Consider the following 15,932-nt stretch of genomic DNA (forward strand, 5'->3'; position numbering starts at 1 on the left):
GCTCTGGCATAAACACAAGCACAGAGATGACAAAGGCATGGATGGCTGCCTAATCACACACTGAACTACAGTGAAGTGACAGAGTACGGACGTCTCCAAGAGCGCTCAGTTACTGACAGGAATTTCTGTGCACTTGGCTTTCTACCCTGGAAAGCTCATCCAACAAACCGGCTATTCTGTGCCCTCCTTCCCTCTTACCATGTGTCTTTTATTTCCACCCTGGAAGATATAGCATAAGCATGTCAAAACAGGAAGGTGAAAGAAGACGAGTGGAAGTAAAACCTGATCCACACTGTAGCCCATGAGAGAGACTTATTCACAGCTCGGAGGGAAAGAGGTAGGAGTGAAATCCAAGCCTGCACTCTGCTTCTCCCTCATCCTCTCATTCTCCTCTGTCTCGCCCTCCCTCTGTCAGAGAGCTTCATCTTGGACTCTCGGCCCGTTTGTCTTCTAACAGAAAGGAAATGCAAAGTAGGCTGCTTCGAAACTCTGGGAAACGCCACAGGACGTCCCAAGGGGGGAAATTAAATAAGGCCACTAAGATCCACAAAGTAAAGTGGCAATAAAGTATTCATTAACCCTCTGTTGAAGGGTTAAGCAGGAAAACAAGCAACTGAATTAAGAAGTCAAACAGGGATTTAACACAGACAGTAACACCCCCCCCCCGTCCATCTCATCTGAAGATTTACAAAACAATGAGAGACTCAGAGAGCTTGAGAGCATGTACATCTTGCTCAGACAAGCAGGGAGATCAGAGAATTAACAAAGGCATGTGTGTGACTGAACAATCTCAAAAACATTAGGGCATTACTAAATAGTTTGACAAACATCCCTAATGATACTCATAATCCTCAGTGCTTTCATATTGCAACACATCAACCACTATTTGTTTGGCAGCATGCCAGCCTCGACTGGAAGATGTAAACAGTTCCCTCTGCTCCTCTTGACTTTCATTCTTTCTCCATCCGAAGACCTCATTTTTCACCTCTACTCTAAACCTCTGTCTTCCACAGCAGTGATCCTCAGATCCGGACTGAGGAATCTATAGGCAGCGCAGAGAAAGGCCAGCGGGAGGCTGTGTGCTGTATTCATTGACAAAAAAAGGTCCGATGCCAGTTTGACTCCCACCCCCAGATCTCCCAGAATGTGAATAAACTTCTGTGAATAGGAGGCAAACCTACACAAACGCCCCCGCAGCTATAGGACCCTAATGGGGCAAGAGTGTGTGGGCAACACCAAACAGCAACATCAACACAGGGAATTGCATTGCATGCCAGGGTTCCCCCTTTTTTAACCCCTTTACCAATCAGGAGGAGGCTCCACCGCAGGAGGGATCCTAAAAGGATGGGCCGTTTACAAAAACAGCCTGTTGGGGGGTCACTGTTGGCTCCGGCCGGGCCTCATGGGTGAGTCCATCCCTTCACACTGCAATTAACACCTACTCCACCAACATGCAGGAGGCAGCAAAAGATGAATATCCAAATCAGCATTTCAAAACCACACTACTACAAAGACATCAAAGTGCATGCATTGTATAATGCCCGAGTGCTATTATGGGGTAAACTCCTCTTGTGTCTTCCAAACAGCCTCATTTCCCCTCATGCAAGTGGAATAGCGCATGACCAGATGAGGAGGTGGGAAGCTGATAATGGTAAATATTCTGTGCTTTCAGTGTAAACAGATTTCCCTCCAAATTTCCAACAAACCACTGCATTGACTCTCCAGTAATTTGATTTTCAGTATTAGCAGGTCCAAAAGACTACTTTAATGTTAATCCATTACAGTAGAAGCACTCCAAGCTCTGTGAAAGTATTTTACCATATGCAATAGATAGAAATGTTCCAAATCTGTAATAGAGAGCAAAATCCCATCAGCTCTGGCTCCGATAAGTCTCCATTTCACTTTTTCATCTGATACGCAAGCCAGCTTAATCAATGCAACCAACTGTGCTGATTAACTACTGATTAGCAGCAGCCAGATACATCATACATGGAGCACAAGCTGCAGCTTATTCATGCATGCATTCATTGCTCTGTTCTGTGTTTGGAACACACTCAGCCGTTCCAATGGGGACTTAAAACGCATGTCAGCGTATTACTTCGGTCACTCGTATGACATAATGTTTGTTTAACTTCTGTAATCAGCATTTTCAGAAACTATTATCAAGATTTTCATGACAAAGATTAATTATTGCATGTGATTTATTTACAAACCATTTTATCCGGTTAAAACCTTCCATCCGCTTAAAATTCCACAGATCTTTTTATAAGCACTCTAACTAAACCAGTGACGTTATATATACGAAGTTATATGGTGGAATAATATGGAACAAGTGGTGGAGAGTAGGAGATTATATTCAAATAACTTTTGCTCTAATTGAGAATTATCAGTTACTTTCATTTCTGTGTTTATTTAAGTAATTTCCAAACAAAACCTTAATCGACCTTACAATATACGATGCTTATTATGTATCAGACTGCTCAACGATCCAACACAGCTGAAAATAAATCAGTAACATATTTTGATATCTTTTAGCTGTCCCCTGCTCAACATTGAATTGCACTGTTTTTTTTAAATGTGAGGTGATGTGATGTCAACTAACTACAAGAGTAGGATGGCTTAAAAACTAACATAATGACTCATAATAATCCAGTGATATAATATATAACAGTTAAAGGGGCCATTTTCCTGCATTGATCTGTTTTCCTTTAAGTACTTTAAGAACTTTTCCTGATCATACTTAGAAATCTTCACGTAGCCTTTCAACCCTGTAGGTTCAGTCCTTGTTATAAAATGTTCCCAGCTCATTCTCTCAGTTTGATAAGTGACAGAAGAAGCCGTCTAGTACAACTATGAATAATATGTAACAATTGCTGTGTTACAGTTCTGTTGTATTAAATTTGGTACAATAAGGATTTTTAGAACAGGGTCAATGACATCAACGTTTCGCGACTCAATGCAGTGGCAAAACAAATTTGGAGCTAACTTGTGAAAACAGGCTCATTTCATTTAAGTGGCTTGAAGTGAATAAACCAGGCTGTGTGGTGTCGTTGGTAGTGGTTAAGTTGAGCACGGCTGTAATGAACAGCGAAGAGGAAACAAAACTCACTGGAAACAAAACTCTGGGGAAGAAGACTCAAACACAAGTCGTTGCCTTGGCCACATTCAAGAAAAAATGGAGAGAGGTCTTAAAGAAGTCTTCTCATTATGGATATGTTGTACCTGTTCTTTTTATATTGACAAGTATTTTCCTTGGTTTGTTGTGTGGAGACAGAAACAGCTGATCGCTCATATGATCCTCATATCAGACATATGAGTAACACATTTGGTAAGTCACAGCTGATTTGCATTAGGCATTCCCATTTCCCATTCCCAAAATTATTTGCAATTTTCAGCACAATTTTAAATGTACATCAGAAATATTAAATGGAACCTGACTCGTCTGATAAGGTTGTTCTTTCTTCTCTTGTTTACAGTTTTGATGCTGTACAATTGAAAATTTCAAATCTCACTCCTGTGGGCAACACAATAACGGCAAGGTGATATAGTTAGGGCACTCACAACAATTCACTTTCATTAAACGATTAACTGTCATAAAAATGCCTGTGATTAACAATCTAACGTCTTTCTCTTTCATAATATTAACATTGTATAAGCATGCTATCGATTTAATGGTTGACATAACCCTTGGAAAGGATAAAAGCTATTTTTGGAAATGAAAACAGGAACATGAATTACACAAATGTGTCTGTGTGCCTCTTAGGCTTTCCAAACAATAGCTGCACATGGCAAGCATCAATTTCTGTTGCACATTAAAAGAATATAAACTCTATCAGTCATTCAGCTGTATCGAATGGAGGAAAATAAAGTGGACATTTCTGTTAGTTTCATCCAGCTGTTTAAAAACAGGTGAACAAAGATGATTAGAACAATTATTCATGCATGATCACAATCATCTAAAAAAAAAAAAACTGAGATTATTGGCTAAATTGATAACTGGGACAGTCTACTCGTTGTACTTCAAGTGTTTCCTTAAAGATTTTCAGCTGTTAACGTGTGTTTTTATAGTCAGAAATCAAAGTCACAGCCTTGTGCTTTAAGGATGTTTAACTTGTAACTTAAGTGCGGTATTTATTGGACATGTATTTTAACATTTGCCATCCACGAACACATAGCACCATCCGAGCCATGGTGTATTTCCTGTCAGCTTTAAATACAAGGGGTCATAATAGTGTGTACGAGCAGTGAAGGCAGCAAGACGCATCTGAAACTCAATCCCCTAGTGACAGGGGGTGAGAAATTACTTTGAGGTTGGGGGAAAGCTGGGGGCTGTGGCCTTGACCTCACCAGTCAGATTCATGCCCTCCCACTTGACCTTTCAGAGAAACTCTCATATACTTAATGTCTTTAGGGATCTACGCATGCATGGAGCTGGGGCTTAAACAAACTTTAAAAAGCACTTCTATTGGTCAGGGAGTACACTATCCACAGGCAATAATTCCCATGTAATAGTGACGCTGCATAAATAACAAATACTTCTGGACCATAATGTGCTGGGTCTGACTGTATTGGTCATAAATGTGTGACAGAAAAGCGTAGTTTCATTTGAGAACTTTTTAGAAAAGGATCAGTTACACCATCAGCTTGTTTTCACACATGAACAAGAGTGCTGAAATGTTCTAGAGACGTTCTGGAGCAGTGGCGTGTGAGAATGCAAATATCCAAAACATTCACTCAGGCAGACATTTTACAACCAGCCAATAAAATCTCTGGAGCATCAGCAGTTGAGACAATCTCCAAATGCCACAACAAGAGGCCTCTTTTTTCCCTTTCCCTCACATCTCCAGCCCTGAGAGCACATCTTCAGCAGAAAGCGTCATACAGTGAAGCTCATGTGTGAACAGCAGCTGCGTAAAAAGTCTCGAACCCAATTCTCCACACTTTCCCCTGAAAATATCCAGTGTTTATCTGCAAAAAAATGTTGTTGTCATCAGCTCACTCTTTTGAGGCTGTTGTTTACTCATAAATTTACAGTTTTGATCTGACTAAACTATGAGAATGTTAATATTTGCTGGAGTTTTTGGCAATAAGGACAAGAACAGTTGGTGTATTTCAGAATCCTCCTAAGTGTCTCTTATAAGAGCCCAAGGCTGTTTAGTTTACCCTTACAGTTGTGGAACTGACAGACTTTGAGGATGTTTTTTAGTTGAAAATGAAAAAAAACAGGCTTATGGAGTTAAAGCTTTTCTACAGTCTGAATAAAATCCAATCTAAAGTGACAAAAAAAAGTCCTTGCACTCTGCAAACAGTGTTGAGCGGATATGGTTGAGAAAGAACGGTGTTAAGGTGAGGGTGATGCAAGCTACAGCACTTCTTGAGCAGATATCTTAAAAGCCTCCAACTGCAGAAAGGGAGTGTCTCCACTGTTCAGGCTGGAACTAGGTTCGAAACATTTGGGTGCCGAAAGGAAGGAACAAGAGTGAACAAGCGAGGACTTGACTATTTGAAGGAAAGAGTGAGCCAAGTATATTCTTGCATCTTAGCGGAGAGCAGGGCTGGAGCCACAGGGTGGAGTGGGGGCGAGAGGGTGGGCATACACCTTCAAAGGATAACATGGCAGCTCTGGGCTTTGAATATGATATGGACAGCTAGTGAAGAGAGGGAGGTCATAGGGGAGAATTTGAGGAGGTTGTAGACAAGGTGGTTTGCTGGAAGCCGGATTAGTTGCACTGGGATTGAAAGGAGCTTTGACAGGTTGACTTCAAGTGAAGTGCTGCGGCCCAAACAAAAGATGAAAATTTTATTATCATCCACAATTTCATGCCCCTAAAAGTAAAAGCAATTTCTTATCTAACCTTGTAAGACAACACTATCTCTTTAGCTCAGTTCTGATGTGTTCTGATTGTCATCCAGACAGTAGTATGACAAGGGCAAGAAGCACTGCATAATAAGGGCTCAATTTAGATCTTCACATCACCTTTACACAATATTTCCTTTCTTTTCTACCAATTCATCCTGTGTCTCTTGAGGATTACCTTTATGTAAGAGATCACACAATACTGCTCTCTACAGTATCTGGATCCAGTAACTCATCTATATTATTCAGTCTAGACCATTATTCTACCTGACACCCTAATCTGCCGCAAGAGAAACACAAGTGCTAAGAATACACAATGTTAAACCCCAGCGGTAGTGCGGAGACAAAGCTAGTCCGAGTCCTCAACCTGTTCATCAAGTCTCCACTAATGCCCTGTTTTCACAGGTGAGAAAAGATACTAAGTCCCAGAGGAAGTCTTAATTATGCCACCAAGAAAAAAAGGACAGGCAGGTGTGCTAGATACCGACCTGGTCACTGATAGTTGAGCCTGAGAACGCTGCGACATTATCTAATAACAGCTTCCTGAACAAAGGAAAGGAGTTCAACAGTAGAGAGTGACTGACAGTTTCCGCCACATACCTGAGAACTTTCAGAAAGTTTAATTGTAAGTGACAGTGCTCCTTTGATGTGACAGACATTGTCGTAAGCTACGACACTGAGAAACAACCAAACAGTGGTGGCTTCTTTTAAAAAAAAAAAAAGTAACATATGTTGAGTAACATGGTATTGTATAAGGTTGGGAATAGACATAACTGTAACTTTCAATGCAAAAAAACAAAGCAGGAAAAGATGCAGCACTGGTGGACAGAAAGCTATTCACGGTATCTGGACAATTTGGCTGGTATTTTCCAGTCTGGTTAATGGAGAGGGGTTGCAGATGCAACAACATGCCCGTGACAGACAAGACAGACAACACTGGGTCTTCTGTGTTTTTGAGAGACGGTCTCGGTTTCACCGGCGAGCCACTGACAGAGCCAGTAACCCGACTCAGGAGGCTATTCCACAGGTGAAACCCTCACCAAACAGGGAACATCACGCTCTCAACACAACACATCCCTCTTTCTGCAGATGCTAAAAGAGAGCATTGCTGCCATGTCGGGAATCCTAAACACTGATCCCTGTGCTCCTCTGCCAGTGGAAGAAAAAAATGGATTGGAGAAGGAGGACAAACAGCATTGCTGAAAACATTCAAGCAGCAATGATAAGCCAATTCATCTATCAATTCATTTTTGACAACTGAGTAATTGTAATCATGTTTGGTGCTCAGCTTCTGTCATGTTTGACTGAAAATTGAAAGTCATTAGATTTTGGACCACAGTGGGGCTTTTCACTGCTCGTATTTTAAATTGTTTTACATAAAATAATTAATTCATTAAGAGAATAATGATAAACATAATAGTTAAAAGTAATTTTAGTAAGACTATCTCTGTACAGCACTTTTCAGTTTTCCATGCCCACAATAATACCCAGGAGATCTATAAAACAATTATCTGCTAACACTCTCACACACACACCCAATATACAGATCAACGACTGGCCATATGCTTGGGAAAGAGAATCCCAGCACTGATACCGCTTCCTCTTTTATCAATCAGTAAGACCACCCAAGCAGCCAGTGATACACTTTACAACCTCGCCGCCATATGGCATGAGAATCAAGTGGAGCAATGTGCCAAGTGACTATATTCTATAACACTGAAACACAATGTCTCAATTCATGGACCATCATAAAGAAAGGCTTGTGTGACGGCACCGGCAGGGAGAAAATAAAACAGATATTCCAGGAGCAGCAGCCTTAGGGCCAGGAGGGAGGCGCAGACAGTGCTAATGGTTGGCTGAGGTTTTATTCCCTAAAAGAAACCAGAACCGTTTGACACTGGAGGTGAGATTACTGCTTAACACAGATGCGAAAAGATGAGTACCAACACACCCATCACACTTGTCCAACAACAATATATGAGAGTGGTAACAGTGCTGCCTTAATACTTAAATATAAGTTAATTGTATTACTATTTTCCATGGAGATGAAAATATGTCAGTGCAACCATATATTCCACCGAAAACGTTGTCTTTAATAATCTGATGTGGGTTTATTATTGATAAGTCAAAGCTGCATTCTGTATGATAAGTAGCTTTTATACCTGCAAGCAACAATAATAGGTTTGCATAAAACATATAGATGCACCAATTGTATGATGCTCACATTGAAATGATGGGATGGAGTCCCACAAGTGTTAATAAAGTGACCTACCACCATATCAAAGGCATTGCTACTTTTCATTTTTAGTGCTTGCTAATCGAGACAATGTACTTACTGGTCTTGAAATAAAATGTAATCACAATCCTATCAGTCTTCCACCAAGAAGGGGCAGAGTTAAGGTCACACGGGCTCAGAGACAGACAGATAATCAATCCCCGAGTACTGACCTGTCCGTCTGAGGCTATTGGTCATATATAGCAAAACATTCAGAGATTACCTCTGACTATCTGATTAAATAACCATTCATGCTTAAACCTGAGTGAAAATTTTCACAGTCCAACGATCACATTTTATTTGAACGTGATTTGAGTGAAAATTAATCAAGTAAAAAAATATTCCACTATGTGCTCTGAAATTAAAAGTAATGAATTGAGCTGCATTCTGACAAGAATGCAACATATAACGCTTTTCAAACACAAACACCTCCTCTCATATTATGTAGGAAAGACTATTTTCATGCTCTACCTTGGAGGATTAACACTGTTTCTGGAAGAGGGCACAGTCTAGAAGTCAAAACACAGCTTCCTCTTTTCTTCAAGCGCACAATTCTTAACACCCACTCAAATGTAAATTATTTCAGACAGTTAAGAAGTTAAGTTGGCACAGTTGGCCTTAGTCCAACCAAGACCTTACAATTAAGACAGCTGGGTCACAGCAGAGTGCAAGTTGCTCCAGACCAAGCTGCGTTTGCACTTAAACCATCATCACCACCCTGCCGATTGTGTTCAGTGGTAAACCACGGCGCTCCAAATGACTTCTGTGTGCCTGTTGAAGGAGAAGAAAGTTTTACACTAAATATAACTGGGCTTAGCTGCTGTGGAGACAAGCTGAGGTCTGGGACATGGCCAAAGTAATGGTGGTTTTCAATGCTTTCAGTTCATTACTCAGCTGCCGTGGGGACATACAGAATCAGCCCTACAAATAGTAATTAGAGATCACAGCCAAACATCAGCTGCAGTGCCAGACTGCTGTGGCAGCGGTTTCACGGCTTCCACATGTGGTTAGACAATAGTGCAATATTATTAACATAGTGAAAGTCTGCCAGGTAGTAACAGAATTCTGTGAGATTCTACCGTAAGCACATTAATTGGTGACAGGTGAGGGTGTCAGAATTGGGTATACAAGGAGCATCCACCTATGATTTAGTCTTTCCAAACCAGGATGGGTCATGGCTCCCCACTTTGTGCCAATCTTGGTCGAACAATCATCTCTAAGTTCCAAAACAACTTCCCACTGCAAGATTGCAATGGTTTTTCAACGCCAACATGTATAATATTGTGTGAACGGATAAAAGAGTCTGTGGAAATCTCTGTTCTTAAAGGCTTAAGATGGAAACTGCTGTTTGATGTGCGTGATCTTTAGAGCCCTCAGGCAGAACTACGTGAGAAACCATCACGCCAATGGGATCAATACAGCCACATGGAATCAGGAGTACCTTGGTAAAAATGTTCACTGTCCACTGCTGCGTCCAGAAATGTAACCTGAAACTATATTAGACAACTAGGAAGCCATTTATCAACTCCGTGCAGAAACATCGCAAAGTTCTCTGGACACAAGCTCATTGTGTTCTGTTGTCGGATGAGTCCATGTTTCAACTGCTTTTGAGAAAGAAAAAACATCTGAATCTAAGTGTAAAAGGTGAGAAAGACCTTCCAGGTTGGTATCACAGAAAGGTGCAAAAAAAATCTATTTTTGACTTTTTTGTCTGTTAAATAAAAAGTTCAGATGAAAGAATAAATTTCAGATTTAAGTTTTTATTGCATTTAAAAAATTCCCCAACATGTCTGAAAATGGGGTTTATAAATTAGACACGCAACAAGAAACAAAACGAAAAGTCTAAGTGAGTTTTCATTAATGGGTTTGCATTTACTTCACTGTGCAGCAAAGGGAGATGGACGCATATCTGTCAAAAATACAGACACAAAGTTAGGCTTCTCAGTCAGACAGTCAAAGGCTCAGGCCTCAAAAAGCATGCTGTCATGTCCAATCAGGTCAACAAAAGAGTAACCTTATTCACAGCACTAATGTGTACCTCTGCACAAAGAAAAAAGTGACAACACAGTGGTATTGTGTGAATAACAGTTTAAACATTGACTAGTATGTCACAAAGTGGCAGTAACAGGGCAAACCCAAAGCTGAGCGCACTGCAAATCGCTGATTTATCAGCAGCTACTCCCTGCCTCTTCAAACATATCTTAAGATTTAATCTTCATTTGTGGCTGTTCTTCAAAATTACAAGATCCAAAAACACAGCAGAAACACAACTACTGCATAACAGGGGCCAACACACTGGCATGCACGGCATTTAAACCCCAACGGGGAGTTTCTAACCCTCTACACTGCCACCCACCCAAACACACTTGCACCCGATATAGACTAACGACTTTCCAGAGGAGTAAAAATAGTTGCCGGCCATTCACAGGAGGACGTGCAGATGAGAAATTTTTGGAATAATGACAAGCGAAAGCTGCTTTCTCTCACTGCCACCTGCACTGCCTGCAGTGAGCTTGTGTATCGTAGCGAAGCTGACCCACATTCTTGTGTCATCCCGGTGGATTTGGCCGCGCACACAGAGCGGTGAGGAGGAGGAGGAAGCGTGCTGTAATCATTATGATGTTATGGCATTTAAAGGACTTTTCCTTTGTACCGACACACCGTAACTCTGTTGCTGTGGTTGTTGGCAGTAGCCATTTCAAATTTCATTAACACCAAACTGAGAAAAGGTGAGAGGTGCACCGTGTTAAATCTCTTGTGCTCTTTGTGGAGAAAAACTGGGCTCCACCTTCGGCTGTAGATCAAGTCTGCAGTCTTCAGGGGAAAAATGTACAGTTGTGCGGACTGTTGTTGAATCTATGCTTCTGTTTACTCTGAACTGGTTTACCTGTAGTCTGCTTATCTAAGCAGAGTGTGCACTAAAGGCAGCTCCACCCTCCATGTAAACTGCTACACAAGGAAAAAAGCATGGACAGGACACAGCACAGACAAAGTGATGCTTTGGGATTATTTCAAGTGAGTAAAGTTACAGCAGTCCAGATGAGGTTCATGTGAGGTACAAACCCTGAAATAGCAAAGCCATAATAATGGATTTAGATTTGGATCTACTTAATGCATGAAGTCATGTCATATCTGGAATGTGGGCCAAGAGGAGTAATGTTACACTCCACACAAAACATGGCAAAAACTTCCCTAGGGTGTTTTGTCCATTTCTGTCATGTTTTCTCGACTTCACAGTGTGATCTATGGAGAGGAATGTTTTAAAACGAAGAAAAAAGAAAAACTGCACATGTAAATCAGTAGACTCTGGAATGGCTTTATGTCACTGCAGTACTTGTATGACTCGGGAGTCCTGGAGAGGCAAAGCAGTTTAACAAGTCTTTCACATGTTAATTCACAGTTTCACTGAGGTGATGGGTGCCTTAACAAAATGGGACGATCTAGTGGCACTAAACTTGAACAGAATTAAAACAAGAATGATGTCTTTACTGTGCTACAACTCTGATTCAGTGCACAAAACATTTACATGGCTACGAGGAGCTCAGAGAACTGAACAACGCTCAGTAAAAGCCAGAATGTGATTAATGCAACAGGCAGGTTTCCACCCGAACTTACTGTAAATCCAAGTTTCCAGGCAATCAATAAAGTGAAAGAGAAAAACCCACATTAATATGTTCTGATGAATTATATGAGTTGAGTATACTGCGATAAACTTGTGGTGCTAATTCTTAACTTAAAATGCCTTCAACCAAACCATAAATGATTCTGTTGCCAAATTACAAACTACAGTATGGTTTCCATGGATGGGTGGCCATCAAGAAAAGGCCGAGCTATGCCAAATGACACCAGAAGTGGACTGAAAATCAGTGGCAGCAGCTCTTATGGAGGAATGAATCCTCCCCAGAGCCCGGACCTCAACATTATTGAAGCAGTGTGGGATCATCTTAAGAGAGAACACAGTAAAGGGCAGCCAACAGCCAAAGAAGAGCTTTGGAATGTCCTTAAAAAATCCTGGAGAACTATTCCTGCAGACTACTCAAAGAAATCACAAGAAAGCTTGTCAGGGAGGGTTCAGGCTGCACTGAAGAACAAAGGTGCTCATATCAAATATTGACTTTCAAGCTTGTTAGAATTGTATAAACTCTGTTTTTGTACAGACAGAATTTCCATTTAAGTTTGCACATTTCAATAAATAACTACATCTATTTCCAGATTTCCTGACAGTATATAAAGAAATGAGGGCTGGATTAATTCTTTTGCACAGTACTGATTTTTTAAAATATTTCCTTTTGGAAGAAAGATTAGCTCCAGGTAGACTGTCTGATATGAACTTCTCTTGGGGTTTGCTGGCGACAGCAGTCTTGTCTGTGCCAACCTTAAAATGTCAACTGATTATGTACGGTGGATTTGCTTCAGTCCCTCTGGTCTTTCTTCAAAGGACTCAGATTTCTCATCTGACGCTGACTGTGACTACTTGTTGTTCAAACAACAAATGGCTTTTTTAGCCTTGCTACCTCTGCCCTTTCTCCTCAGCTTACCAGCAGAGAAGACATGATAAGCCTGAACAAAGTCTACCTTAAGCTTCATCTATAACACTTTACAAACACTAATCCTCATTAAAATGTGTGTAAACAGACACGTTTCTCAGCTCCTTACATCTGCTGAGTGTTTAATAGTGTTGGCTTTTATATATAAACATATCATAGGGACTGTTTTCCTAAAAATAAAGCCATGCAGACACCGTGGAGCAAAAGTAACGTAATTAGGTCTCATGATTTACTCTACCTGCTTTAATAGGGAAGTGAGGCCCTCCCAGATGGAGGTCATAGTTCTTAACCTCACGCCTCAGCTACTGAGTTAATCAGTTTGGAACATGTGTTCAGTCCAACACTGAGTGGCACATGCAGCTTTTTCAGAGCTACAATTTGAGTTTTTCTTCCTTGTTTGACAGGCCGGCATCATGATCAATAATCATAAACCTGGACCTGATGATAAAACAGTTCCTTTCTGCTGTCGCACAATAAAAACATACATGAAGTTTGCACTGATCTTCGTGCTGTGTTCCATTAAAGCTGCAAACTTCCTTCCCAAACAGCTCAACCAAGAAAAAAAAAAAAAAAAAAGAAAAGAAAGAAGAAAAAAACGTAACACATCACCAGCGCATCAGGGGAAGTGCAGCAAGCTTGCCGAGGTAAGAACTACACGGGCCTCTCAAAAAGCAATTAAAGCAGAGAGAGTCATAATATTGAATGGAGAGGGGGGAGCATTCCTCTGAGAGAGGCAGCAGCAGCAGACTGTGAAATTCATATTGACTGGAGAAGCAAACACACACACACACACACAGGTAAGCAGCAGAACCCAAGCTTTTTCCTCGTCAGCCAAAGGAGTCTGTCCACTGCTTTCAAAGACATTTTGGATGAGTTTTAGACATCCACTTAAACACAAGCTTTACTCATCAAAAAGCTTATAGATTAGAAAAGAAGAAAAAAAACAACACACACTTGCACAGTTTCTCCAAAAACAACACAGCCTCAGACTAAAATCATATCTGGAAAATGAAAGAACTGCTGAGCTCAGGACACGAGCGCACTGATGTGTTAAATCCCACTTGATTAAAGCAGGAAAACGCCGTCAACAATGAGCTGTGCCAGTCCACTTAATTAAGTCAACTTGTACTACCAGGGAGCGCTGGGAAACGGAAAGCAAAGCAAACAGGGGCGCTGCCGCTCGCTCCCTCTGCTTCTCTTTGGATGCTAATCAAAGACTTGATCTGGGAGCAGGACAGGCCCCAGGGACGCCGCTCTGCTCGGCTGATCCTGGCAATTTGCTCTCAATAATACCGTCCCTCACTCTGCGCCCCGGAGAACCCAGCAACCCATCTCACCTAATCTGTGTGGCCGCTGAAACGCATAAATGGAACCCCCTAAAGTACACATCTCCCTCACCAGGGAATAATCACATAATGGCCATACAGTTATTACATGCTCCTTATTACCCCGTCTCTTTTTGTAGCACCGATTTAGAGTTTCTATTACAAAGATGCCTGAGGATAAAGATGTTGCATTTAATTAAAAAAAAAAAGACAACAATGAGGTATGTGTACTTTTTCAAAATGAGTATAAACAAGACAATCTTCATCAACTCTGACACAGTTTGTGTCTTTAATTGTTTGTGCAATCTAGGCCAGTGGAAGCATCTGGTGGTTATTAAAAGACCTGGAGGTATGAAGGGGAGGGGCAGCATATGAGAATCTCATGATTCTTTGGGGGCTTCTCAGTATGGCTCTGGCGATGCCGTATGTTCCATCTTTGCAAAATCCTCCAGCCCTTATCAAGGCTACAATCGCTGAGGTTACACAACTGTTGTGCCATCAGTCACTGAGAAACAAAGCAACAATGTGACAAAGAGTGGGTAGAGCATAGAGGAGTGGGAAGCTCGGGTTCTTACCTTTGAAGGAGATGAAGACGCGGGGTGCAGCAAGAGGGTCGCTGCTCACTTGATTCCCCAGAGCCGAGCTGGACAGCGCCAGGAGGGCGTGGAGCATCCACAGACCGTCCAGCTGCATGTTGGACCAGCCTCCGATAGCACCCAGAGAGTGTTTTGTTTTTTTTTATTTATATCTGCAAGGATAAAAAGAAACATATGTGACTAAGCTGCCCTCCCCCAAGAAACAGAAAGTCTGTTTTTGTTTACTGATTTATGCAACATGTCAAATCAGTGGCTCCCAAGGGCCCCGTGACTGGGAGTTTTTGGGCGACGCAGCACTGAAGTGTAGACATTAAGCCCAGATTTTTGGGAGCATCATAAAAACCGATGAGCCCCGACAGAGGAGCCAAGCTTTTAGCCATGTGTACACACCTCCATTTGGTAAAAATTCTGTTAGTTTTTTAGAGTGTGACTAACTGATGGAAAGACAGCGCTGACTCCTCTCCGAGGAGCTTTTCTCCTGCTCCTTTCCACGCATCCAGAACACATTCCTCCTTCATGACACCACACGTGTACACTGCTGCTCTGTAATTATGATTCACCTAATACCAGGTTAAACGCCTCATACTAGAGAGAGAGACCCAAAAAACAACATTGCGATTGGCGCAACTGAGAGCAAAGTTAATAAATGATAGAAACCAGGGAGCAACCAATGATTCACACGTTATTAATGGATCCTAAAAAAGACTCTTCCTGCTCATGAAATTTATTTCTCACTTTCCTATACAGAACCCTCACCTCACTGATTGGGCTCACCCCCCCCAAGACTGGATATTGGGGCTCAGCCTTCATTTCAAAAGCACCTTTGGAGACCTCAGACCCGTAGGCTGGAGCCGATTTATGAGCATATTGCAGCTGTTTAAACCTCACACTGTTTACTGACAATTTGTTAACCATCCAGCTGTTTATTCTGAGACAGAGGCCAGGTCCTTCACACAAGCTCATGAAATCAAACAAGGCACTGCTCACAAACGACACTGAGGATTGTGAAACACACATTAAACCCCCGAGCTAAATATGCCGACTCAACATGAGGCATTTGGAATTCATAAGCTCAACTTTACAAAAGGTACATGAACCTACAATCATCTTACTTCATCACATTAATCCAAAGAGCCTGAATAAGTCACTGATGCAAGGTGATGGACAAATGCAATGTGATCATTTATAGACAAAAACATAAGGGTGGGCATGTAAATAAAGTCCCATGCCCTTGTGTTCAGAGACAATTCAATAGATATATTTACATTTCACAACATCCAAGACATAAAAAGTCCTGGTTAAGTATGGAAATGTATAAATTAAAACAATAGA

At 41.4% G+C, this 15,932-nt stretch overlaps 1 protein-coding gene across 5 annotated transcripts in view; it reads right to left on the minus strand.

The window, feature by feature from the left end:
- LOC140303869 (semaphorin-3F-like) overlaps positions 1 to 14,742 on the minus strand; it is a 62,614-nt gene extending 47,872 nt beyond the window's left edge. For all 5 annotated transcript variants that reach the window (XM_072382816.1, XM_072382815.1, XM_072382814.1 and 2 more), the window contains exon 1: positions 14,580 to 14,742. In XM_072382816.1, coding sequence (XP_072238917.1) covers positions 14,580 to 14,697 — 118 coding nt within the window. In that variant the 5' untranslated portion in view covers positions 14,698 to 14,742. The remainder of the gene's footprint in view (positions 1 to 14,579) is intronic.
- Between the last annotated feature and the right edge of the window lie 1,190 nt (positions 14,743 to 15,932).

The sequence above is a fragment of the Leuresthes tenuis genome, unplaced genomic scaffold, assembly GCF_036924035.1.
Source record: "Leuresthes tenuis unplaced genomic scaffold, fLeuTen1.0.hap1 SCAF_3, whole genome shotgun sequence".
Taxonomy (NCBI): domain Eukaryota; kingdom Metazoa; phylum Chordata; class Actinopteri; order Atheriniformes; family Atherinopsidae; genus Leuresthes; species Leuresthes tenuis.